A 25256-nucleotide genomic window follows, 5' to 3' on the forward strand; every position below is an offset into this window, starting at 1 on the left:
AGAATCAACACAGGATATAGGAAGATATCACAGAGAACTGTGATATTTAAGAAAATTATCATAAATTAGGCTAGGGAAGTAGAGAAAATCAAAACCATTAAATTTATTCTTTTTTTTTGTGATTTAATTTGATAGAGCTACCCTCAAAGTACAATGCATTTTCAGCCATGCAAATCTACACTCTGAGGAGTGAATCAGTTATTTTACCTGAAATTAATTTACTTTTACTTCAGTTTAGAATGAAAAAAAAAGGTAATAACTGATATCCTCACCTTGATTTTTGAAGAACTGCATTTGAAAGTTGAAGGTAGTTCTAAATCAGTAAATTTTTTTTAGCTGTTGGACTTGTTAACTCCTAGAAACAGAACAAGGATCTTACTGTGTGACAGAGTGACACAAACAGCCTGTTCTCCTTGTGTATATATGTTGTATTTAGAATTTTTAAAGCATTTGATGTAATGAATATACTTTTAGGACAAGATTTGCCTGTTCAGTTTTGGTTTCTCTGACATGCTGTTCTAATGTGAAAGTAGCATTTTTGGAATTTTTTATATGCAATGTGCTATTTTTAAATCTTTTTCAAATACTGTATTATGCATTGTATGGTCTCTGTATGGCATAAAACAGTATTTTTATAGCCCTTCTGGTTAAAAATTTTTGTTCTTAAGTCATGTTATGCTTGCCTTGTATGTGCTTTAAAGTTGCATTATGTATATCTCACCTCATCAGAAAACTGCCAGTTCTTTTCGCTGGAGGCAAGAGAAGGAATTTCATACCCATTAGTATAATTGCTCTATGCCAAAACATCCAATTTTCTGTTTTATTCATTAATCTGTAAATAACGCCTTAATATTTTCCTATTAGTTGAATTTTAACCAAAAGTATTTTGTTACTTTACATTTTTCGTCCTATTTTGTGTATTTGACTTCGGTTAATTTGAACTTGACACTTTTTCCTGCTTGTTTACACATTCAAGCTTTAATAGCATTATAAAGGTGTTTCATATTCTCTCTTTCAATTACTGTTTTGTTTGTCTTATGGACTGTCATTGGCAAAGTAGCTTCATCTCTTTGGGATTATTAATCCTCTAAATTGTGAAGATTCTTCTCACTGTTTATAACTAGGTCTAATCTGGTAGATATAATTGTTGGCATTTTCTGGTCTAAGCACACAGTGTATAGCACAAATGAGAAATCAGGAAACATAAAGTGGATTTTTAGTTTTGTCACTAACTATTCATGAACCTTGACCCTTCCCATCTTATAAAATGGGAAGCCTCCCAAAGGCAGAGCTGTGAGGATCAGAGGAGATAGCTTTGTGGAAATCCTTTGTAAACTGCAAAAAGCTAGACTGTTTTCATTGTTATTACTATTATTATTCTAATTGGGGGTTTTTGCATGACAGATGAAAATGTGAATTGTGCACAACCAATATCGCACCAGTGGCGAGTTGGCAAGGCCTAGTTTTTAAGATATGTGAGAAGGTGGAAAATGTGTTAAATTTGCCCAGTTGTTTAGCATTAGTGAAAGACAGTTTTGGCAGAATAATTACTTTTTCCATTCTCAAATATACTGTCTCCCTTTCCATAGAAACTATGTGAGGCAAGATGTCATATGTTTAGAATCTTTAAACCTAAAAGGGAAAAAGAGAGAGAGAGAGAGAGAGAGAGAAATCTCACCTTCCAAGCAAATAAACAAACTTTGGCAGGACCTGTAGGCTTGAGTCTAACATTTCACTGTCCCACAGATTGTAAACATTATAAGACCTTGGTGAGCCATGCCCATGATCTCATTGAGATTTTGGCTCCCTCTATCTCATACCATGTACCTTAGGAAGTTCTTGGAGCAGAAGCAGATGTGATCACTTTTGTTATTTCTTCCAGTATGGCCCCAGCGCTGTGACTCACTGTCTCTACTGATAAAGCAGCAAGACAACCAGGAAGTCACTAGACTGTGAGGTTGAATTGGTCTTACCCACTTAGATTACTTTTATTAGTTATACTATCAATACATAATTAATGGTCTTTGCTTTTTAGTATTTGTGACTGTGGCTCAGTATCCTAAAGTCATAGTTCCCTCATTATTTTTATTTTTTTCACAATTCGTCAAACATTTATTGGAAGTCTCCTGTGTGAGGGGCACCTGAGTGGCTCAGGCCTTTGGCTAAGGTCATGCCCTGGGGTCCTGGGATCAAGTTCCACATCAGATTCCCCCAGGGAGCCTGCTTCTCCCTCTGCCTCTCTCTCTCTCTTTCATGAATAAATAAATAAAATCTTTTTTTTTTTTAAAAAAGGAAGTCTACTCTGTGACAGACACTAGACCACATTCCAAATGAGAAACAGAACAAGACCAGACAGCTCTGTTCTTAAAGAGCTCACAAATAACGGGGAAAGGACCCATTAGAAAATCATTACAATAGAGTGAAAAATGTTGCTACAGATGCCTTTGGTTTTAAATGGCCAAAGTGGATTTTAGGCCTGGTTGATTCCACAACAACGTCATCAAGGAACCCAGGCTGTTTCCTCTCTCTGCTCTGTCATTCTCAATATGACCTGTGATGATTATTATAAACAGGAAAACTTCCAGAGGATTCCTGGGTGACATTATCTCAGAACTCACTGATCATAACTGGGCCATATCTAGCCCAGCCCTAAACAAATAATGGTCAAGGGAATGAGACTTCCATGATAGGCTTAGGCCCGTCAAGAATTACCTCTGAGGCATAGAAGCACTTTCTCCAAGTGCTTCTGTGTGAGAGTTAGACACTCAAACAAAATCAAGTTGTGGCAAATATGGGAGAATGAAGGAATGGATTTGAGAAGAAAGCAGCTTCAGAAATGTGGAGGGTAGGAGGAGTACCATACTAAGAAGGGCAGGGGGTGGATTTTATGGGGGAAATATTATTTAAGCTGCTATTAAAAGGAGTCACTTTTCAGGGCTGAGTAGGACTTTCTGGGAGCTTAGAAGAGCATCCAGGTAAAGAAGGGTCATAGGCAAAAATGTAAAAGAACATGGCACTTTAGGGAACACCAGTAAGCCTAGAGGCTGTAAAATAGTTTATACAAAAGTATACACTTAGAAATAAGACCAGAAGGTAATAAAAAAATAAAAAAATAAAAAATAAAAAATAAAAAACAGAAGGTAAGGTTGAGCCAGACTGGGAAAACACTTGAATCATGCTAATGATTTAAACCTCATCCTGAAGGAAATGAAGCCTTAGAGCATTTTAAGAGATCTTCCATCCTTTTGTCAATGTCTTTCTAGTCTTTTTGGAGATCTGTCAGTCTCAAGTCGATTCCTCAGAAGGGCCTGTGTTCACATTCCCTGGAGTCTTCCACATTTATAACAGTTTTATACTTGAAGGTCATTTTGGCTGGATATTAAAACATTGATTCACATTTTCTCTTGAGATAGTCTGCATATGTTATTCTCTTTCCCTCTGCATAAAAACATCACTACTGAAAAGGCTAAAGATAATATCTTATTCTTTCCCTTAGAAGTGACCTGGTCTTTTTGCTTAGATGACCAAATAATTTTTTTTTCTTTTTTATTAAAGTCCAGCAGTTGTACTAGAATATTTCTCTATGTTAGCACATTTTGGGCCAATTTTCCCAGGTGTATATGGTGACTTTCCAATATACTCTCAGATTCTATTTATTTCAGGTTTCTTAAATCATAGTTTTAAAAATTTGCTCTATTATTATGTTTTGTTTCCTTCTTCGGGACTTACTATGTGTGTGTTATTTTCTTTGCCTAGTCTCCTGAATTTTTTGTTAGCTTTCCCCCCATCATTTTAGACTCTTCACATATTCTGTTTTTTTAAAGATATTACCTATTATGTATATTCATTTTTGCATTCCTTCTAGTTTGTTTTTGTTTTTGTTTTTGCATTCCTTCTAGTTTACTCTTCATTTTCAAAATGACTTTTTCTTTCATTTCTAATCCTTTGCAGATAGGTTACACCTGCCTTTAAGATTGGTTTTTTACTAATCACCTAATTCATGAGCTTTGATAATTCTAATTGGTATTTTCTTTTCATGGCTTCTGTGATTTTTTTTCAGCTCATTCTTTTTCTTATATTAACTCCGTATGGAATTGACTGTAATCTTTTTGTTTTGCTCAGTTTTAAGTGAAATGAGTTTTCATGGTGTTTTAGGAGGGAAGTGTGGACCAGAGTTGTTTTTCTAATTTCATGCTTCTCAAGATCTCACTCCTCTTATTTTCCAAGTGATGGAGAGGAGACTCAGGCTCCTTTGCTTCCCCCCCCACACACACACACACCCCTTTTTACCTGGACTGTATCATTCCTTCATCCCATTATCCCTGTCTTCCTGTTTGGATGCAACTCCCGGTAGTTCTTCCTTAGTACAGGACTTTAACCACTACTTTCAATTGTTGGTATTATGGATTCACAGAACTCAGACCACAGAATGCTACAGCACTGTCAGACCTGGAGACATGTTGGTCTTATCTATTAATCAGAGCCCAGAAAGTCCGTTGGGGCTGCTCCTGAGCTTTCCAGAGCTTTCCAGTGAGACCTGGTGGCAGTCTGGCCTCCCTGGTTCTAGGGCCTTCCCAAGTCCTTCTGCCTTCTCTCTGTAGATTTCTGGTTTCTTAGAGCATGTAGTTTTGGTAGTTTGTCCCAATCTGTGTATTTTTGGGGATCTTTGAAGATACCTTGTCATCTAGAGTTTCTGTATTTTTGTTTTGCTGCCACTAATTTCTCTGTTTCTTTAGGAAGATTAAAGAACTATGCCACCATCATCTTCCTGATAATCCTCTAGTCTTTCTAGAGAAAAAGAATTGTTCTATAACTTCATAATTGACAAGTAAATTAGCTTATTGATACACATAATGTCACTTAGAAAAGTTGAGTTTTGGGGCTACACTTTTGAAGTTCCCTGAAATTCTGAGAGCCATTGTTTTTGCTTTTGAGTTTACATGTACATCTGGACCAAGTATGTGGTTAGGATTATGAATTTATTTCATCCAGACCACATGTGTGGTAGGGGTTTACATAACAGCAGTATTGTTGAGTGGCTTTGGAGTCAAGCAGACATGGATTCAGACACACTGTGCCATTTATCATCTCACTTTCCACATACTAATTCACTTCTCTAAGGTTTTCCTTAGAAGTAGTACTACAACAACTACTACTACTACTAAGTGCTTCAAAGGGGAAATTTGGATTAAATTATGTAGTGTATTTGACCGAAGGTTAGTAAATTAACACTTTAATCTTTCAGTGTGGTTGCATCCTAGTGCATAGAAGTGAGAAGGTGGCAATGTAGAATACAATTCAAAGGATAGTCATCTCTTTTGTTTTATATAAAAGGCTTTCTTGTAGAATTTTAGGGAAAATGGCAAATATTTTCAAAATAATTTTATTAATACATCAGAATGTGAATGTATGTCCTAGCAGAAATTGTATTTAAGTGTGGTACTGAGAACAAGGCCAGTAATACTGCTCACACACTTCCCACAACAATCAGGAGAGGCAACATGATGTGGAAAAGATACTTTCCACTTACACCTGGGGAGAACCTGACTGGGGTCCTTCCTTCACCAATAACTAGAAGTTCAGTTTGGTTTATGTCTTCAGTAAAAGCTTCCTTATGTAGCTATGAGTTTGCAAATTAATTCAATGGGGTTTCTAGAAACTGGCAGAGAAACCTTCACAGAAATTGGGCATAGAGCAATAAACAAGACAGAAGGAGCCCCTGTCCTCCTGGAACTTATGTTCTAGGTCAAAGGCAAATAAGCCACTACTGCAGAAAATAGTAAGTGCTCTAATATAGAAGAACCAGGTATTATACTAAGAGCAGCTTAACCCAGACTCAAAGTTCAGGAAAGCTCCCTGAAGAGAATGATACCTTAGTCAGCAGCTGAGACCACATGGAAAGTTCCAAGCTAGTCAGAAAATAGACAAAAAAGCCATACACAAAGACACAGAGACATGCCAGAGACATGCACATAGCATGTTTGAGGACAATAACTTGAAGGTCCTGCACAAGCAGTGTTTTCAATACTGGCTGAAGTTCAGAATCACAGGAGAGATTTTTAAAATTAAAAAAAAAATTATAGGCCCCACCCCAGACTTAACCCCATTCTCAGAAAATGAGTGTCAGGATTCTGATTATTAATTATCAGCATTAGGTACTGGCTTAGAGCTTGCATGGGATGGGGGGCGGGGGTGTGTTGAGAAGGGAAATCAAGGCAGAGAAGGTGAAACAAGGAAGCCAGGGGCACACACGCCACAAGGATTTTATCCTTAGAGAAGAATTTGGGGGATATGGGGATGGGATGTTCAGGTTTATGATTATAAATTTCACCAAGATGACTAGAACATGGCCCCTTGAGGGATACAGTCTAGTTTATGAAATCTAAACATCTTTGAAATCTAAAATGGAAATAATTTCTCCCTCTGCCTCTCTCTCTCTCTCTCTCTCTCTCTCTCTCTGTGACTATCATAAATAAATAAAAAATTTAAAAAAAAAAAGGGATCCCTGGGTGGCGCAGCAGTTTGGCGCCTGCCTTTGGCCCAGGGTGCGATCCTGGAGACCCAGGATCGAATCCCACATCGGGCTCCCGGTGCATGGAGCCTGCTTCTCCCTCTGCCTATGTCTCTCACTCTCTCTCACTCTCTCTCTCTCTGTGACTATCATAAATGAATAAAAAAATTAAAAAATAAAAAATAAAAAAATAAAATGGAAATAATATCTACTTTGCATGGTTATTACAAAGTTTAACTGAGATAATTTATGCAAAGTTTCCAATATGTAACTGGCCCTCCAAAAGTATTCATTTCTGTTACCTGAGAAAGCCATGGAGCCAAATAATTGGTCATCACACAGGCACTGCCATGCATCAGGGGAGGTGAAGATTTCCATGCAACTATCTGTTTTCAGGCTCCTCTGACAAATTCTTTTCCTGTCCATTCTCTAGGCTCTGGTACAGAGAGCCCTCATCCCTCACACCCCACCTCTCACACACATTACCTCAGTTACAGACTTCATGGGGATGCCTTCCCAATCTACAACTCCAGCCTGGTTTTCTTCCCTGAGCTCCAAACACCAGTATATCCAGCTGACTTCTGGATGTCTCCACATAAATGTCTCGTAGGCACTTCATTCAAATCAGGCCACTAATATCAAGTACCATCCTTTCCCACCTCTAGAAAACAAAACAATACCCTGCCTTCCTAACATTAGCACAATTAGGTAAAGCTAGGAGCAGGGAAATCATTATTGAGTCCCTGGTCCTTTTCTTCACCAGTCAACACTCACAAACCCACACCCCTTCCTCCAGAGCTAGATCATCACCTGCATCCAAACTGCCACCACCTCTTACCTGAACTTAGTGAAATAGCCTGAGTTTCCAGCACCAGGCTTTGCCCTAACCTCAACTCTGTAATCCAGAGAGGTCTATTGTGATACAAAATTGATAAAATCCTCTTCCCCACTCCCCACCCTCCCACCAACACACACTCAAACCTTTTGAGTGGCTTTCTTGCACCTTTAAAATGAACTCCATGTTCTCTGCCAAAGCTCACAATAAAGACCCTTCAAGATCTTAGTAAGTTTATGCTCTATTTTGCACTTTAAAAAAAAAGGCACCTCATCTCTCTCACTCTGTTTCATGATGATTCCTCCACCCTAAATCCCTTTCACACTGGTTAACTCCTCATCTTTTAGACTTAGTTAATAAACATCCTTTTGGTAGCAGTCCTTGAATCTTTCCTCTTAGTGTGCTATTCATTATAATTATTCCTTTTTTTTTTTAGATTTGCTTATTTTAGAGAGAATTGGGGGAAGGGGCAGAGGGAGAGAAACTTCAAGAAGACTACCCACTGAACGCGAAGCCCCACATAGGGCTCTCTCTTTCAGGACCCTGAGATCATGATGTGAGCCAAAACCAGGAGTTGGTTGTTTTGTTGTTGTTGTTGTTTTTAGGATTTTATGTGTTTATATATGAGAGACCAGAGAGAGAGAGAGAGTGGCAGAGACACAGGCAGAGGGAGAAGCAGACCCCATGCAGGGAACCCGATGCGGGACTCGATCCCGGGTCCTCAGGATCAGCGCTAAACCGCTGAGCCACCCGGGCTGCCCAAGAGTTGGTTGTTTAACAGACTGAGCCACCTAGGTGTCTCCGTTATACTTCTTAATGTCCCTACTCCCCACTGGATTGCAAGTAATACAATGGCAAAAAAGTATACACAGTTAATCTACATTCTTCACAAATTCAGTTTGGGAATTTTGGCTTACTTGCTAAAATGTTTGTAACCCTCAAATCAATATTTAGAACACTTCTGTGGTCATTCTTGGACATACACAGAGAGGTGAAAAATTTGAGTCACCTAAAATGCATATTCTCGGCTGGGGTTGAACAAGATGACACTCTGCCTTCTTGTCTTAGCTCTCATACTATTTATTAATAAGCATCCATTTTGTAGTCTACTCAATGGCACATTTTTCATATCTTTGTGGGTTTTGTTGGTGATTTCACTTTTTGTCATGGCTGCCATTGTAGTACCCCCTCAGTGCTCTCTGGTCTTCCTAAGCATCAGAGGGCTGTGATGTGCCTTAGGGAAAAAATTTGTGTGTTAGATAAGCTTCCCTCTGGCATGACTTACAGTGTAGTGTCTACAAATTCAACATTAATGAATTAACAATTTATGAAACAAGATATCTTCAAGCAGAAACACACGTAAAACAAGGTTATATACTGATCAGTTGATAAAATTGTGACCAGAAGTGTGTAGGAAGCTAATGCTGCATTTCCCCTAGAAACAATGGTTCAATATTTACTAATTCAATTTTTGTGATGACTTTATAAAATACAGCTACTGCAAATAATAAGACTCCACTGTATTTTGCTAACTTCTATATCCCCAGTAGTTAGCATGGTAACTCACATAGTAGTTGTTCAATTAATATTTGTTGAAACTGAATTGTGTGTGTATATATACATATACTTACATACATAGAAATACGTATAATAAGGAAATAAACTGAATTTGTTTTTTATGCCAAAAGTGTACCGCACAGCCTTATCATTACTTTCTACTTTTTAAAAAAACTATTAATCATAAGATTATTTTTGGTAACATCTTTTGTTTTTAATTGTTCTCTAGGATGCTGGAGAAATGGTTCGTTGCTTTGTTGGTGGTTTGGAACTTATTGTCAATTTACTGAAATCAGATAATAAAGAAGTTTTGGCAAGTGTATGCGCTGCTATTACCAACATTGCAAAAGATCAAGAAAATTTAGCTGTTATTACAGATCATGGAGTTGTCCCTTTATTGTCCAAACTAGCAAATACAGTAAGTAACAACATCCTTTTATATTCACTGTGTATTGTCATAAGATATCATGGTATAATAAAAAAAAATAAGCTTAAAGTCCAGAGACCTGGATTCAAGCTTACTATCCATCACCTATGAGGTATGAGATTTTGAGTCACCTCATTTAATTTCTCTGGGACTAATCAATGCAAAAGTGTATTCAAACTGTGTAATTTTATGTGCAAGATCCTTATAAAATAGAGGCTGTTTTTTATTTATTACTGGGAAGTAAAGTGGTAGCAAACATAAATGTTATTGTAGAAGTATTAGCTATCATCTTCTATCCCCACCATCATTATCATTATCTTTAAGATAATTGTTCATGCCAACTTAAGAAGATAAATGCTCCTCCCCAGGCTTAAAAGCTTGGATTGATGGCATTCTTGAGCTGGAAGACTCTGGCAACCACTGTATTATTTATTCAGGGCTGTGCCAGATAGAATAAGCAGCCTTGGGAGATAATGACTTCACCATGACCAGAAGTATTTGAGCATAACTTGGGCTACCTCTTGGCAGGAAAATCTCAGAGCAAAAATTCCATCACTGGAAGGATGCTTGGTTTAGAAGACTTTTTAGGGCCAGCCTAACACTGAGTTCCAAATTCACTTAAGGACATCAAGTTGTTGCCTAAATAAGGAGAAAAATATAATAAATAAACAGAAAACTATATCCTGTTTAGTTATATTATACCTGTAGGAGTAAGTATACATAGAAGAAGAAGAATATAGTCTGGATAAAGGATAGAGAAAGAAATATGGCAGACTGAAACATGTCATTGTTTGCTGCATTGTCTTCTCCCTCTTGGGGACCAAGGTGTATTACTGGTGTATACAGTATACAAGGTGTATACTGTAGAAGTATTCCTAGGGTAAAGGTATAAAGTTAATCCACCTAGCCCAGTAAAGTGAAATGCCCCCCGTAAGAATGCCCAATATTCTTTAACTATTTTTTTAACTAAATAAAGCACTTGCTCAAAAGGAAATAAATCCTTGAGCAAATAATAAATGCCAGACACTTGATCACTTTTGAGTGTATTGACTACATTCAGTAGTCAGTAAAAAGAAATTTAAAAATTTTTAAAGCCATAAAAAGAAAACTCAGGATTGAACCTTGGCCCATGAGGGACCAGGAGAATACTAATTTCCTTCAAGACACCATCTGACCAGCCTGCTAGCCTTTTTCCCTTGACTCGGGGGCATTTTATTGGGTAATAAACATCTAGCACAGAAACATGACCTCACAGGTCCATTGCAGTACATATACCACAATTCATTTCCTTTGTGCAGAATAATGATAAACTGAGGCGTCATCTAGCAGAAGCTATTTCACGTTGCTGTATGTGGGGCAGAAATAGAGTGGCCTTTGGCGAGTACAAAGCAGTGGCTCCATTAGTGCGTTATCTGAAATCAAATGATGCCAACGTACATCGAGCAACAGCTCAAGCCTTGTACCAGCTCTCAGAAGATGCAGATAACTGCATCACCATGCACGAGAATGGTGCGGTAAAGGTATGGTTGACTGTAAAGGTATGGTTGACTTTATGGTTTAGTCCAAATTAGGTAGATGGAGGCTGAAAAGAAACTTACATAACAATAAAGTTTCACTGATGAGGGGTATTTGGACACACAAAACTGCCTATTTGTTGGGTCGTGGCTGCAGTTGAGCTATGTGTTAGCATGGTTTATGCTGCAGAAAAGTTGGAGAGCGAATTTTTCTTAAAGAATATAAAACATACTTAGTTAAATAATTGCTCTGTAGTTTGAATTGATTTTAAAAATGTACAGTGCATAAATAATCACTGGCATTCATAATTCTACTTAATATATTATTTACTTAGCACTTAAATAACAAAATAGAGGCATGAACTCAACAGCAAAGGAACTGACTGAAACAACAACTAGACTACAACCTGACAGTCTTAACTGTAATAGCAAAGGACCAATTTAAAGACATATGTTCTCTAACAAAAAAATCTGTGCATCAAATTTTCTTTGCCTTTAGTCAATACACAGGTAGGAGAGTTTCTGCACATAGACATTTATATATCTATACATTCTGGTCTTGAACAAGACTTGCCCAACCTAACATGCCTTTAAAAAAATGAAACTATAAAAATTAAGTAGCATGATACAGTGTCTGAAATATAACATATGCTGAGACAATTGCCAGTTTAAGAAGAGAATTTTAGGCTACTCAAAGTTTTAAAATTTAATAAGGTTTATGGTTTAATTGACATAAATGCCAGCTGCACATGCAATTCTGAATCATTTCTTCTAAGGCAAGCCAATGGATAACCCAAAAATCACTTAGGAATCGTATTCTGCTATGTAAAGTGATGGAACTCTGTTCACCCACCCACACAGCTTATATGTGCTAGAAAAAGAAGGCAATAAAAATGATTAGAGGGGGAGGGGACAGGAAAGAGAAAAGCCAAGAAAGAAAACAGGGTTTTTTTAGCCCTAGACCCTTTCTTTCCTCCTCATCTCAAGGTCTCTTGAGGGCCTCTCCATCTTGCCTATTTGCCTTCCTAACTACCTGTTATTTCTACCAGAGAATAACTGTAAAGAACAGGATATTGTTTTTTGTAAATTACTCTGTCATGATATAGAGGCAGCCCTAATCCTAAGCTCTCCCTCTTGGGACTGTGAGGGCAGCATATGGACCCGTGTCTCCTTTCTGTGTTTTGTTTTGTTTTGTTTTGTTTTGTTTTCTTTTAGAGAGAACGTACGCATGAGCAGGGGTGGGGGGCAGAGGGAGAGAGAGAGAGAGAGAGAGAGAGAGAGAGAGAGAGTCTTAACCCGGCTCAACACTCAGCGCAGAGCCCCATTCAGGGCTCAGTTTCACAACCCTGAGATCATGACCTGAGCCCAAGTCAAGGAGGACACTTAACCAACTGAGCCACCCAGGCACCCCTCTCTGGTTTTCTTTAAGGAGGAAATAAATGTGGATGTGGTGAGTGGGTATCAGTAGAATAAACTGGGCTTGGTATAGTGCTTGGGTATGAGGACTAAGGAAAGGGTTGAGTCAAAAATGACTCCAGATTTGGGGCTAGGTGAAGAAGAAGATTCTATCACCCAAGATCATGCAAGAAAATATTTGGCATATTTGTTTGGTTAACAGTACCTGCTGTGAGTGTCACAATGTGTAACTGCTAACATTTTTTACTCCAAATCCATATAAACATTATCCACTATTTTGGCAAATCCCCAGTTGTTTTCATTCTTAATTGCTACTATGCCTTTCTAGTCAAAATCTTATAGTGTTATTTCCCAGTCCTACAAACATTCCCATTACAGCTGCCCATGAGCAAGGTTGACAATTACCAGACTCATCCTGTCACCCGGTTCATAAGTAATTTATCCTAGAGTTAGTTCCTTCATCTTACCTTTTCCTTAACAACAGCAGCTGATGTTACACAACCTATCTGTCTCATGCCAACTGATGTTTATTCCATAATAACAGTGAGCAGGCTTGAGGGTCTGGAATAGATTGGTTTCGGTTTCTACTGTGTTCGATTTAAATGGTCAGTTTGAATTTCCGGTCTAGTGCAGTGCTGTCCAGTACAAATGTAAAGTAAGCCAAATATGTAATATTAAACTTTCTAGGGGGTAGAATTTCAGAAAAGATAAAAAGAGGTGAAATTAGTTTTAGTGACATATTTTATTTAACCTATTATATCCAAAATATTTTTACTTCTACATTTAATCAATACTATTTCACACATGCACACACATATATATGGGCGTATGTGTATATGTATATAGTATTTCTGTTTTATACTGGCGGTACACCTCCATTGGGACTAGCCATGTTTCAGGTTCTCACCAGTGGCTAGTGGCTTTCTTTCTTTCTTTTTTTTTTCCCAAAGATTTTATTTATTTATTCATGAGAGACAGACAGAGAGAGAGAGAGAGAGAGGCAGAGACACAGGCAGAGGGAGAAGCAGGCTCCATGCAGGGAGCCCAACGCGGGACTCGATCCCAGGACTCCAGGATCACGCCCTGGGCTGAAGGCAGGCGCTAAACCGCTGAGCCACCCAGGGATCCCCGGCTAGTGGCTTTCTTATTGGACAGCACAAGTCTAGAGGCAGGAGAGGGGAAGATCAGGAAGTATCAGTGAGAGGTAAAAAGTCACGAACAAGGGTAGATAAGTTGTTTTTGGCAGAGAGTTTAGAGAAGCCTGGGAAATGTCTATATTTGCATTCACGGAGCATGTAGGCTAGGAAGAAGAGCTGTCAAAGTAACCTTGGGAAGTTAACAGGTTACCCGGGAGTTCTAGAAGCCAGAGGAAGAGGGAGTTTCCAAAGGTTTTGTGTTTAAAAACTGCGAAGTGATCAATAAGGATTTCCTGACTCAATTATGTTGAAAAATAATCCTGGTGTTAGAGCCTTCCCAGATAAGAAGTTCTGTACAAACTAAGAAATCGCCTGCCCTGGTAAATGCGACATGAGAGGAATAATGCACTCTTTATCCTCTTTATGATTTTACACAGATCTCTTCTCAAAAGTATCAGTGCAGGGACTTGCATTATTATAAAACCTGGTGAACATGCATGCAGATCTGTTGGCAACTCTATGGAAAGCATAAGTCTAGGAGATATAACAGTTACTGCTAATCATAACAAAACTGTAACATAAGAAAGTAATACAAGGAGGAAAAGAAGTTGCAGGAAAAACTGAGCAAGACAAGCCCTTTCCTAAGACAGAAAAAGTGATCAGATAGAAAGATGATGAGCACCTATAAACAGCATTAAGCTCCCTTCCCCATGGTGACTGGATTTGTTTTGCAAATGTCTATACCAGGCAGGTGAAAGCTACATTAGAGCCTATCACTTTTCTAGAAGGCAGGAAATTGAAGAGATTGCAGAAAATACAACCAGAAGTGGGTCCAGCAGAGAGTAGAAGGAACAGTTCACATTGGGTGGAACTGCAAGGGCCATCTTGGCAGCCTCCCAGACTCAGGTGGCATTCCAGAGAGTGGAGAAGATGAACCCAGAAGCAAACACACCCTCTAGTCCTTGAAGCCTGGCACCAAAACAAAAATATCACTAATACTTTTGAGTCCTTTGGAGTATGTCCCTTTTTTTTATCTTTTTTTTTTTAGCACTTATTTGAGTCAAGGAAATGGACTTAAACCACTTAGCACTTTTAGGTATCAGTAACTATATGATGATACCAGAGATAGAGTCATATACAGACTTGTTTCTACTTTATTTTTTTAAAGATTTTATTTATTTATTTGAGAGGGAGAAGAGAGATAACGAAAGAGATGGCAAGAGAGAGCATGAGCAGGGGGGAGAAAGAGAAGCAGGCTCTCACTGAGCAGGGAGCCCAACATGAGGCTCGATCCCAGGACTCTGGGATGATGACCTGAGCTGAAGGCAAATGCTTAACCGACTGAGCCACCCAGGCACCCCCAGATTTCTTTCTGATTGACTCGTTATTTGCGTTTATCCTTTAAAGTGAGAAAGAGGGGCACCTGGGTGGGTCAGCCGGTTGAGCATCTGCCTTCAGCTCAGGTCATGATCCCGGATCTGGGGCTCAAGTCCCACATCAGTCTCCCTGCAAGGAGCCTGCTTCTCCCTCTTCTTATGTCTCTGCCACTCTGTCTCTGTCTCTCATGAATAAATAAATAAAATTTAAAAAAATAAAGTGAGAAAGAAATGTATGATTACTTAAGGATTCCGTGAGTTAGATTAACTCTAATATTATACATACACAAATGTTTTCCTTATTTCATTTCTAACTTAAAATATGTAATAACTTTATAATTGACATGCACATATCAAGAGTGTCAGTGTAATAAATTGTGAGGTATAGACACATACCCACAAAGCCAGGATCAGATCAGGATAATGATCCCCTCCCCAAAGTAGATGAAGTCTAATTTATCTTGTGGTTTTGTTGTTGTTGTTGTTTTATGGACTGTGCTTTTGGTGTTATGTCTAGGAAATATTTGCCTAACACATAGTCACAAAGATCTCCCATGTTTTCTTTTGGAAGTTCTATAACTTTTGGTTTTACATTTAAGTCTGTAAACCATTTTGAGTAAATTTTTGTTTACCATCCTAGGAATGAATTGCAGTTCATTTGGGGGGCATATGAGTATCCTTTGTTGAAATAGTGCCCTTTCCCTGCTGAATTTCTTTTGCAATCTTGAAAAAAAATAGTTGAATATATCTGTTTTGTTACATTGTTCTTTCCATATTTATACCAATACCATATTGTCTTAACTACTGTAGCTTTGTAATAAGCCCTAAAGTTAGGTGTTGTCACTTTTCCTACCTTTTTCTTTTTTTAAGTTACTTTGACTATTCTAGCTTTTTACATTTCCATATAAATTTTTAATCAGTTTGTTAATTTTTACAGGAAATGCTTTCTGAGATTTTGTTTGGGATGGGCAATGAATCTATACATCTTTTGTGGGGGGAATTGACATCTTAACATTATTGTCATCTACTCATAAAGAAGAAATATCTCTCCATTATTTACATGTTTATTTTTCAGCAATATTATGTGATTTTCTTCACATAGGTTTTTTACATCTTTCGTTAGATTTACTCCTATATAAATGTTTTTGATGCTACTTTAAATGTAATTTTAAGATTTTCAATTTTTGATTGTTCATTGTTATATAGAAATTTAATTGATCTTGTGTGTTATTAATCTTATATCCTGCAACCTTGTTAAATTCATTTATTAGATCTAGTAGGCTTTTGTAGATTCCTGCAGATTTTCTACATAGACCAGGAGTCAGCAACCATTTTCTCTGAAGGACCAAATAGTAAATATTTTAGGCTTTATGGACCACATTAAGTCTCTGTTGTAGATTCTTCTTTTATTGTTGTTGTTATTACTGATTATAACTGTACAAAAAACATTCTTCATTCTTTAAGCCATACAAAAACAGATTGTCAATTGCCGCATAATCATGTCATCTACAAATAAAGACTTCTCTTTCTTCTTTTCTAACCTGGATGCCTTTTATTTCTAACCTGGATGCCTCTTTTACTGATTGCATGGGCCAGTCATTCCTATGCAATACTGGGAATAAAACAATAAGAGCAGATATCCCAGTCTTATTCCTGATCTTGGAGGGAATACATTCAGTGTTTCACCGTTCAGTTTACTGTTGGCTGTAGGTTTTTGTTAGGTAACTTTTTTTAAGTCTCTTCCCAGCAAGGAGCCTAATGTGGGGTTTGAACTCACAATCCCCCTAGATCAAGACCTGAGCTGAAATCAAGAGTTGAGCCCTTAACCACCGGAGCCACCCAGGTGCCCCTTTTAGGTGACTTTTATCAGGTTGAGTAAGTTCCCTTCTATTACTACTTTGATGAAAATTTTTTTATCAGGAAAAGATACTGGATATTGTTAAATGCTTTTTACGGTGTCTATTGAGATTATATTATGGCTTTTCTTTTAGAGTTTGTTATTATGGAGAATCACATTGATTTGGTTTTTAAATGTTAAACCAACCCAGCATTCTTGGGATGGACCCACGTAGCTACAGTGTGTTATCCTTTTTCTACACTGTTGAACATAATTTGCTAAAGTGTTGCTTAGAGTTTTGCATCTGTGTTCATGAGGGATGTTGGTTTGTAGTATTTTTTTCTTGTAATGTCTCTGTTTTGCTATCACAGTAATGCTTCCATAAATGAGTTGGAAATTATTCCTCCTTAAGTTTTCTGGGAGAATTTTATAGCGCTGATATATCTCCCTTAATAATATATATATTATTCAAATATTATACATCTTTCTTACAGTTCTATCTCATCAGTTCTTTTATTCATGCATTTTGGAGCTCTCTTATTAGCTACATAAGTATTTAGGAATAGTATGTCTTCTTGAGACCCCTTTATATGTATGAAATCACCTTCATGCCTTGTCATATTCTTTGCTTTGAAATCTGCCTTTTCTCCTGCTTTCTTTTGGTTGGAATTAGTATGCTAAATTCTGTAGTCCTTTCTAAAATTTTACCCCATTTGTGTATTTTTATTTATTCACTATTTGTAGGCAGCATGTAGTAGGGGCTTGCTTTTTTTTTTTTTTTTAATTCAAATCACAACCTCTGCCTTTATGGGCAGGTTATAGAGTGTCTACAATATTTGCATTTAATGTGCTGTTGACCAGGTTGGCTTTAAATGTCATTTTATCTGTTCCCTTTTTTTCCCATTTATTCATTGTTGTCTTCTTGGCTTAATTGAATATTTGCTTAGCATTCCATTTTATCCTTTTTGTTTTTATTATTTATTTATCATTTAGTTTTTATGATTCTGTATTGTTAGTTTAGTGGCTGCTTTGGAGTTTACAGTATACATATATAATTTAGCACAGTGTACCTTCAAGTTTTATTACACACAGAAACATATAGTTTAAGAATTATCCAACACTATGCTTCCATTTTTGTCCTCCTGGCTTATGTGCTATTGTCATGCATTTGGCTCCTATATATATTATAAACTCCACATTGTTCTTCCTTTTGGCTGTAAATAATCAAATATCACTTTCAGAGCTTTAAATAAATAGGAAAAAGTGCTATTTATTCCTTTCTATAGATGCAGATTCCATCTGGTATCATTTTCTTTCTGCCCAAGGGCTTTAAACATTTCTTGTGGTATAGCTCTCTTGATAAATTCTTTTATCTTTCATACATCTGAAAAAGACTTTATTTTGTCTTTGTGTCTGAAAAATGTTTTTGGGGAGGAGGGGCAAGATGGCGGAAGAGTAGGGTCCCCAAATCACCTGTCCCCACCAGAGTACCTAGATAACCTTCAAATCATCCTGAAAATCTACGAATTCGGCCTGAGATTTCAAGAGAGACCAGCTGGAATGCTACAGTGAGAAGAGTTCGCGCTTCTATCAAGGGAGGAAGACGGGGAAAAAGAAATAAAGAAACAAAAGGCCTCCGAAGGGGAGGGGCCCGCGAGGAGCCGGGCTGAGGCCGGGGCGAGTGTCCCCAGGACAGGAGAGCCCCGTCCCGGAGGAGCAGGAGCTGCACCAACCTTCCCGGGCGGAAAGGGGCTCGCAGGGAGCTGGAGCAGGACCCAGGAGGGCGGGGATGCCCTCGGGCTCCCTGGGACACTAACAGACACCTGCGCCCCGGGAGAGTGCGCCGAGCTCCCTAAGGGCTGCAGCTCGCACGGCGGGACCGGAGCAGCTCGGAGGGGCTCGGGCGGCGGCTCCGCGGAGGGGGCTGCGGGGCGGGAGCGCGAATCCAACAGCGCAGGCCCCGGAGCACAGGGCGCCGGGACACAGCCCAGGATCCGGCCTCCCCCGGGACAGGCAGAGGCCGGGAGGGCCCAGGACAGCAAGGACGCTCCTGCCCCGAGCTGAGCAGATCAGCGGCCCAGCCCGGAGCCTCCAGGCCCTGCAGACCGAGAGCCCCGGAGGTACTGCGGGAGCTGAATCCAGGCTCCAGAGTTGCCGCAGCCACTGCGGCTGTTCCTCCTGGGGCCTCACGGGGTAAACAACCCCCACTGAGCCCTGCACCAGGCAGGGGCAGAGCAGCTCCCCCAAGTGCTAACACCTGAAAATCAGCACAGCAGGCCCCTCCCCCAGAAGAACAGCTAGACGGACCAGTTCCAGGGGAAGTCAAGGGACTTAAAGTCTACAGAATCAGAAGATACTCCCCTGTGTGTTTTGATTTTTTTTTTATTTCTGTTTGCTTTCCCCTCCTTTTTCTTACTTTATTTTTTTCTTTCTCTTTTTCTTCTTTTTTTTCCTTTTTCTTCCTTTTTTTTTTCTTTTTCTCTTTTCTTTCCTTTCCTTCTCTCCTCTCTTTTTCTCCTTGTCCCAATACAACTTGTTTTTGGCCACTCTGCACTGAGCAAAATGACTAGAAGGAAAACCTCACCTCAAAAGAAAGAATCAGAAACAGCCCTCTCTCCCACAGAGTTACAAAATCTGGATTACAATTCAATGTCAGAAAGCCAATTCAGAAGCACTATTATACAGCTACTGGTGGCTCTAGAAAAAAGCATTAAGGACTCACGAGACTTCATGACTGCAGAATTTAGATCCAATCAGGCAGAAATTAAAAATCAATTGAATGAGATGCAATCCAAACTAGAAGTCCTAACGACGAGGGTTAACGAGGTGGAAGAACGAGTGAGTGACATAGAAGACAAGTTGATGGCAAAGAGGGAAACTGAGGAAAAAAGAGACAATCAATTAAAAGACCATGAAGACAGATTAAGGGAAATAAACGACAGCCTGAGGAAGAAAAACCTACATTTAATTGGGGTTCCCGAGGGTGCTGAAAGGGCCAGAGGGCCAGAATATGTATTTGAACAAATCCTAGCTGAAAACTTTCCCAATCTGGGAAGGGAAACAGGCATTCAGATCCAGGAAATAGAGAGATCCCCCCCTAAAATCAATAAAAACCGTTCAACACCTCGACATTTAATAGTGAAGCTTGCAAATTCCAAAGATAAAGAGAAGATCCTTAAAGCAGCAAGAGACAAGAAGTCCCTGACTTTCATGGGGAGGAATATTAGGGTAACAGCAGACCTCTCCACAGAGACCTGGCAGGCCAGAAAGGGCTGGCAGGATATATTCAGGGTCCTAAATGAGAAGAACATGCAACCAAGAATACTTTATCCAGCAAGGCTCTCATTCAAAATGGAAGGAGAGATAAAGAGCTTCCAAGACAGGCAGGAACTGAAAGAATATGTGACCTCCAAACCAGCTCTGCAAGAAATTTTAAGGGGGACTCTTAAAATTCCCCTTTAAGAAGAAGTTCAGTGGAACAATCCACAAAAACAAGGACTGAATAGATATCATGATGACACTAAACTCATATCTGTCAATAGTAACTCTGAACGTGAACGGGCTTAATGACCCCATCAAAAGGCGCAGGGTTTCAGACTGGATAAAAAAGCAGGACCCATCTATTTGCTGTCTACAAGAGACTCATTTTAGACAGAAGGACACCTACAACCTGAAAATAAAAGGTTGGAGAACCATTTACCATTCAAATGGTTCTCAAAAGAAAGCAGGGGTAGCCATCCTTATATCAGATAAACTAAAATTTACCCCGAAGACTGTAGTGAGAGATGAAGAGGGACACTACATCATACTTAAAGGATCTATCCAGCAAGAGGACTTAACAATCCTCAATATATATGCCCCGAATGTGGGAGCTGCCAAATATTAAACAATTAATAACCAAAGTGAAGAAATACTTAGATAATAATACACTTATACTTGGTGACTTCAATCTAGCTCTTTCTATACTCGATAGGTCTTCTAAGCACAACATCTCCAAAGAAACGAGAGCTTTAAATGATACACTGGACCAGATGGATTTCACAGATATCTACAGAACTTTACATCCAAACTCAACTGAATACACATTCTTCTCAAGTGCACATGGAACTTTCTCCAGAATAGACCACATACTGGGTCACAAATCGGGTCTGAACCGATACCAAAAGATTGGGATCGTCCCCTGCATATTCTCAGACCATAATGCCTTGAAATTAGAACTAAATCACAACAAGAAGTTTGGAAGGACCTCAAACACGTGGAGGTTAAGGACCATCCTGCTAAAAGATGAAAGGGTCAACCAGGAAATTAAGGAAGAATTAAAAAGATTCATGGAAACTAATGAGAATGAAGATACAACCGTTCAAAATCTTTGGGATGCAGCAAAAGCAGTCCTGAGGGGGAAATACATCGCAATACAAGCATCCATTCAAAAACTGGAAAGAACTCAAATACAAAAGCTAACCTTACACATAAAGGAGCTAGAGAAAAAACAGCAAATCGACCCTACGCCCAGCAGAAGAAGAGAGTTAATTAAAATTCGAGCAGAACTCAACGAAATTGAGACCAGAAGAACTGTGGAACAGATCAATAGAACCAGGAGTTGGTTCTTTGAAAGAATTAATAAGATAGATAAACCATTAGCCAACCTTATTAAAAAGAAGAAGAGAGAGAAGACTCAAATTAATAAAATCATGAATGAGAAAGGAGAGATCACTACCAACACCAAGGAAATACAAACGATTTTAAAAACATATTATGAACAGCTCTATGCCAATAAATTAGGCAATCTAGAAGAAATGGACGCATTCCTGGAAAGCCACAAACTACCAAAACTGGAACAGGAAGAAATAGAAAACCTGAACAGGCCAATAACCAGGGAGGAAATTGAAGCAGTCATCAAAAACCTCCCAAGACACAAGAGTCCAGGGCCAGATGGCTTCCCAGGGGAATTCTATCAAACGTTTAAAGAAGAAATCATACCTATTCTACTAAAGCTGTTTGGAAAGATAGAAAGAGATGGAGTACTTCCAAATTCATTCTATGAGGCCAGCATCACCTTAATTCCAAAACCAGACAAAGACCCCACCAAAAAGGAGAATTACAGACCAATATCCCTGATGAACATGGATGCAAAAATTCTCAACAAGATACTAGCCAATAGGATCCAACAACACATTAAGAAAATTATTCACCATGACCAAGTAGGATTTATCCCCGGGACACAAGGCTGGTTCAACACTCGTAAAACAATCAATGTGATTCATCATATCAGCAAGAGAAAAACCAAGAACCATATGATCCTCTCATTAGATGCAGAGAAAGCATTTGACAAAATACAGCATCCATTCCTGATCAAAACTCTTCAGAGTGTAGGGATAGAGGGAACTTTCCTCGACATCTTAAAAGCCATCTACGAAAAGCCCACAGCAAATATCATTCTCAATGGGGAAGCACTGGGAGCCTTTCCCCTAAGATCAGGAACAAGACAGGGATGTCCACTCTCACCACTGCTATTCAACATAGTACTGGAAGTCCTAGCCTCAGCAATCAGACAACAGAAAGACATTAAAGGCATTCAAATTGGCAAGAGAAGTCAAACTCTCCCTCTTCGCCGATGACATGATACTCTACATAGAAAACCCAAAAGCCTCCACCCCAAGATTGCTAGAACTCATACAGCAATTTGGTAGCGTGGCAGGATACAAAATCAATGCCCAGAAATCAGTGGCATTTCTATACACTAACAATGAGACTGAAGAAAGAGAAATTAAGGAGTCAATCCCATTTACAATTGCACCCAAAAGCATAAGATACCTAGGAATAAACCTAACCAAAGAGGTAAAGGATCTATACCCTAAAAACTATAGAACACTTCTGAAAGAAATTGAGGAAGACACAAAGAGATGGAAAAATATTCCATGCTCATGGATTGGCAGAATTAATATTGTGAAAATGTCAATGTTACCCAGGGCAATTTACACGTTTAATGCAATCCCTATCAAAATACCATGGACTTTCTTCAGAGAGTTAGAACAAATTATTTTAAGATTTGTGTGGAATCAGAAAAGACCCCGAATAGCCAGGGGAATTTTAAAAAGAAAACCATATCTGGGGGCATCACAATGCCAGATTTCAGGTTGTACTACAAAGCTGTGGTCATCAAGACAGTGTGGTACTGGCACAAAAACAGACACATAGATCAATGGAACAGAATAGAGAACCCAGAAGTGGACCCTGAACTTTATGGCCAACTAATATTCGATAAAGGAGGAAAGACTATCCACTGGAAGAAAGACAGTCTCTTCAATAAATGGTGCTGGGAAAATTGGACATCCACATGCAGAAGAATGAAACTAGACCACTCTCTTGCACCATACACAAAGATAAACTCAAAATGGATGAAAGATCTAAATGTGAGACAAGATTCCATCAAAATCCTAGAGGAGAACACAGGCAACACCCTTTTTGAACTCGGCCACAGTAACTTCTTGCAAGATACATCCACGAAGGCAAAAGAAACAAAAGCAAAAATGAACTATTGGGACTTCATCAAGATAAGAAGCTTTTGCACAGCAAAGGATACAGTCAACAAAACTCAAAGACAACCTACAGAATGGGAGAAGATATTTGCAAATGACATATCAGATAAAGGGCTAGTTTCCAAGATCTATAAAGAACTTATTAAACTCAACACCAAAGAAACAAACAATCCAATCATGAAATGGGCAAAAGACATGAAGAGAAATCTCACAGAGGAAGACATAGACATGGCCAACATGCACATGAGAAAATGCTCTGCATCACTTGCCATCAGGGAAATACAAATCAAAACCACAATGAGATACCACCTCACACCAGTGAGAATGGGGAAAATTAACAAGGCAGGAAACAACAAATGTTGGAGAGGATGCGGAGAAAAGGGAACCCTCTTACACTGTTGGTGGGAATGTGAACTGGTGCAGCCACTCTGGAAAACTGTGTGGAGGTTCCTCAAAGAGTTAAAAATAGACCTGCCCTACGACCCAGCAATTGCACTGTTAGGGATTTACCCCAAAGATTCAGATGCAATGAAACGCCGGGACACCTGCACCCCGATGTTTCTAGCAGCCATGTCCACAATAGCCAAACTGTGGAAGGAGCCTCGGTGCCCATCGAAAGATGAATGGATAAAGAAGATGTGGTTTATGTATACAATGGAATATTACTCAGCCATTAGAAACGACAAATACCCACCATTTGCTTCAACGTGGATGGAACTGGAGGGTATTATGCTGAGTGAAGTAAGTCAATCGGAGAAGGACAAACAGTGTATGTTCTCATTCATTTGGGGAATATGAATAATAGTGAAAGGGAATATAAGGGAAGGGAGAAGAAATGTGTGGGAAATATCAGAAAGGGAGACAGAACATAAAGACTCCTAACTCTGGGAAATGAACTAGGGGTGGTGGAAGGGGAGGAGGGCGGGGGGTGGGGGTGAATGGGTGACGGGCACTGAGGGGGACACTTGACGGGATGAGCACTGGGTGTTATTCTGTATGTTGGTAAGTTGAACACCAATAAAAAATAAATTTATTTAAAAAAAGAAAAATATTTTTGGTAGGCATAGAATTTTACAAAGACTTTTTTCCTTCAATAAGCATGTTTCTTCATTTTATTCATACTTGTGTCATTTCTGAGAAGAAATCTGTCATTCTTATGTTTGTTTACTTGTATGTCTTTTTTTTTGTTGTACTGCTTTTAAGATTTTATCATTTTCGCTGATTTTGAGCAATTTGATTATGATGTGCCTCGGTATTGTTTTCTTTGTTTCTTATGCTTGGGCTTTGTTGAACTTCTTAGATGTATAGGCTTATAGTTTTCATCAAATTTAGAGCCATTATTTCTTCCAATACTTTTCTCTGTCCTCTTCTCTTTCTACTGTCCTTTGGAAACTCCATTTTCACCCATAATTGGCTACTTGACATTTTCCCACAACTCCCTGTGGCTCTGTTAACTTTTTATTTTTTGTCTTTTTTCCTCTCTGTGTTTTAATTTGGAATGTTTCTATTTCTGTGCCTTCAAGTTCAGAAAATCTTTTTTTAATAATGTTTAATTTACCTTTATTTCCATTCATGCGTTTTATATCTCAGATAGTATAATAGCATCTCTTAAGATTAGATTTGGGTCTTGCTGTATCTTTCACGTCTCTCCTTAATATACTGAGTCTTTTTTCTAGCTCCTATGAAATGCAATTCTAGTAACAGTTCTAGTGTCATTTCTCGTTTACTTTCAACTGGTTAATTTTTTTCCCTTTTCATGGGTCATGTCAGGCACTGACTGTGGGGTAGGAGGGATTTTTTAAATTAAGCTTTTAATTTTATTTTCAGAATAGTTAACATACAGTATAGTATTAGTTTCAGGTGTACAGTATTCAACAGTTACATAGAACACTCATCAGACAAGTACCCTCCTCAGTCCCCATCACCAATTTTCACCCCTCCCGTCTCCCATCTCCCTTCTGGTAACCATCAGTTTGTCCTCCATAGTGAAGAGTCTGCTTGGAAGACACAGAATTTTAATGTGTTGAGTTGATAGTTTCTATAAATATTCTTGAGTTTTTTTTTCCCTAGGATGTGGTTGTATTACTTAGAAACAATTTGATCTTTTC

General features: G+C 38.7%; 1 protein-coding gene across 2 annotated transcripts in view; it reads left to right on the plus strand.

Moving 5' to 3' along the window:
* Positions 1–25256, plus strand: part of ODAD2 (outer dynein arm docking complex subunit 2) — a 181727-nt gene that overhangs the window by 114747 nt on the left and 41724 nt on the right. For both annotated transcript variants that reach the window (XM_055334519.1, XM_055334518.1), the window contains 2 exons: positions 9133–9321; positions 10629–10850. In XM_055334519.1, the coding sequence (XP_055190494.1) occupies positions 9133–9321; positions 10629–10850 (411 nt within the window). The remainder of the gene's footprint in view (positions 1–9132; positions 9322–10628; positions 10851–25256) is intronic.

This window comes from Nyctereutes procyonoides, unplaced genomic scaffold, assembly GCF_905146905.1.
Source record: "Nyctereutes procyonoides isolate TBG_1078 unplaced genomic scaffold, NYPRO_anot_genome, whole genome shotgun sequence".
Lineage (NCBI taxonomy): Eukaryota > Metazoa > Chordata > Mammalia > Carnivora > Canidae > Nyctereutes > Nyctereutes procyonoides.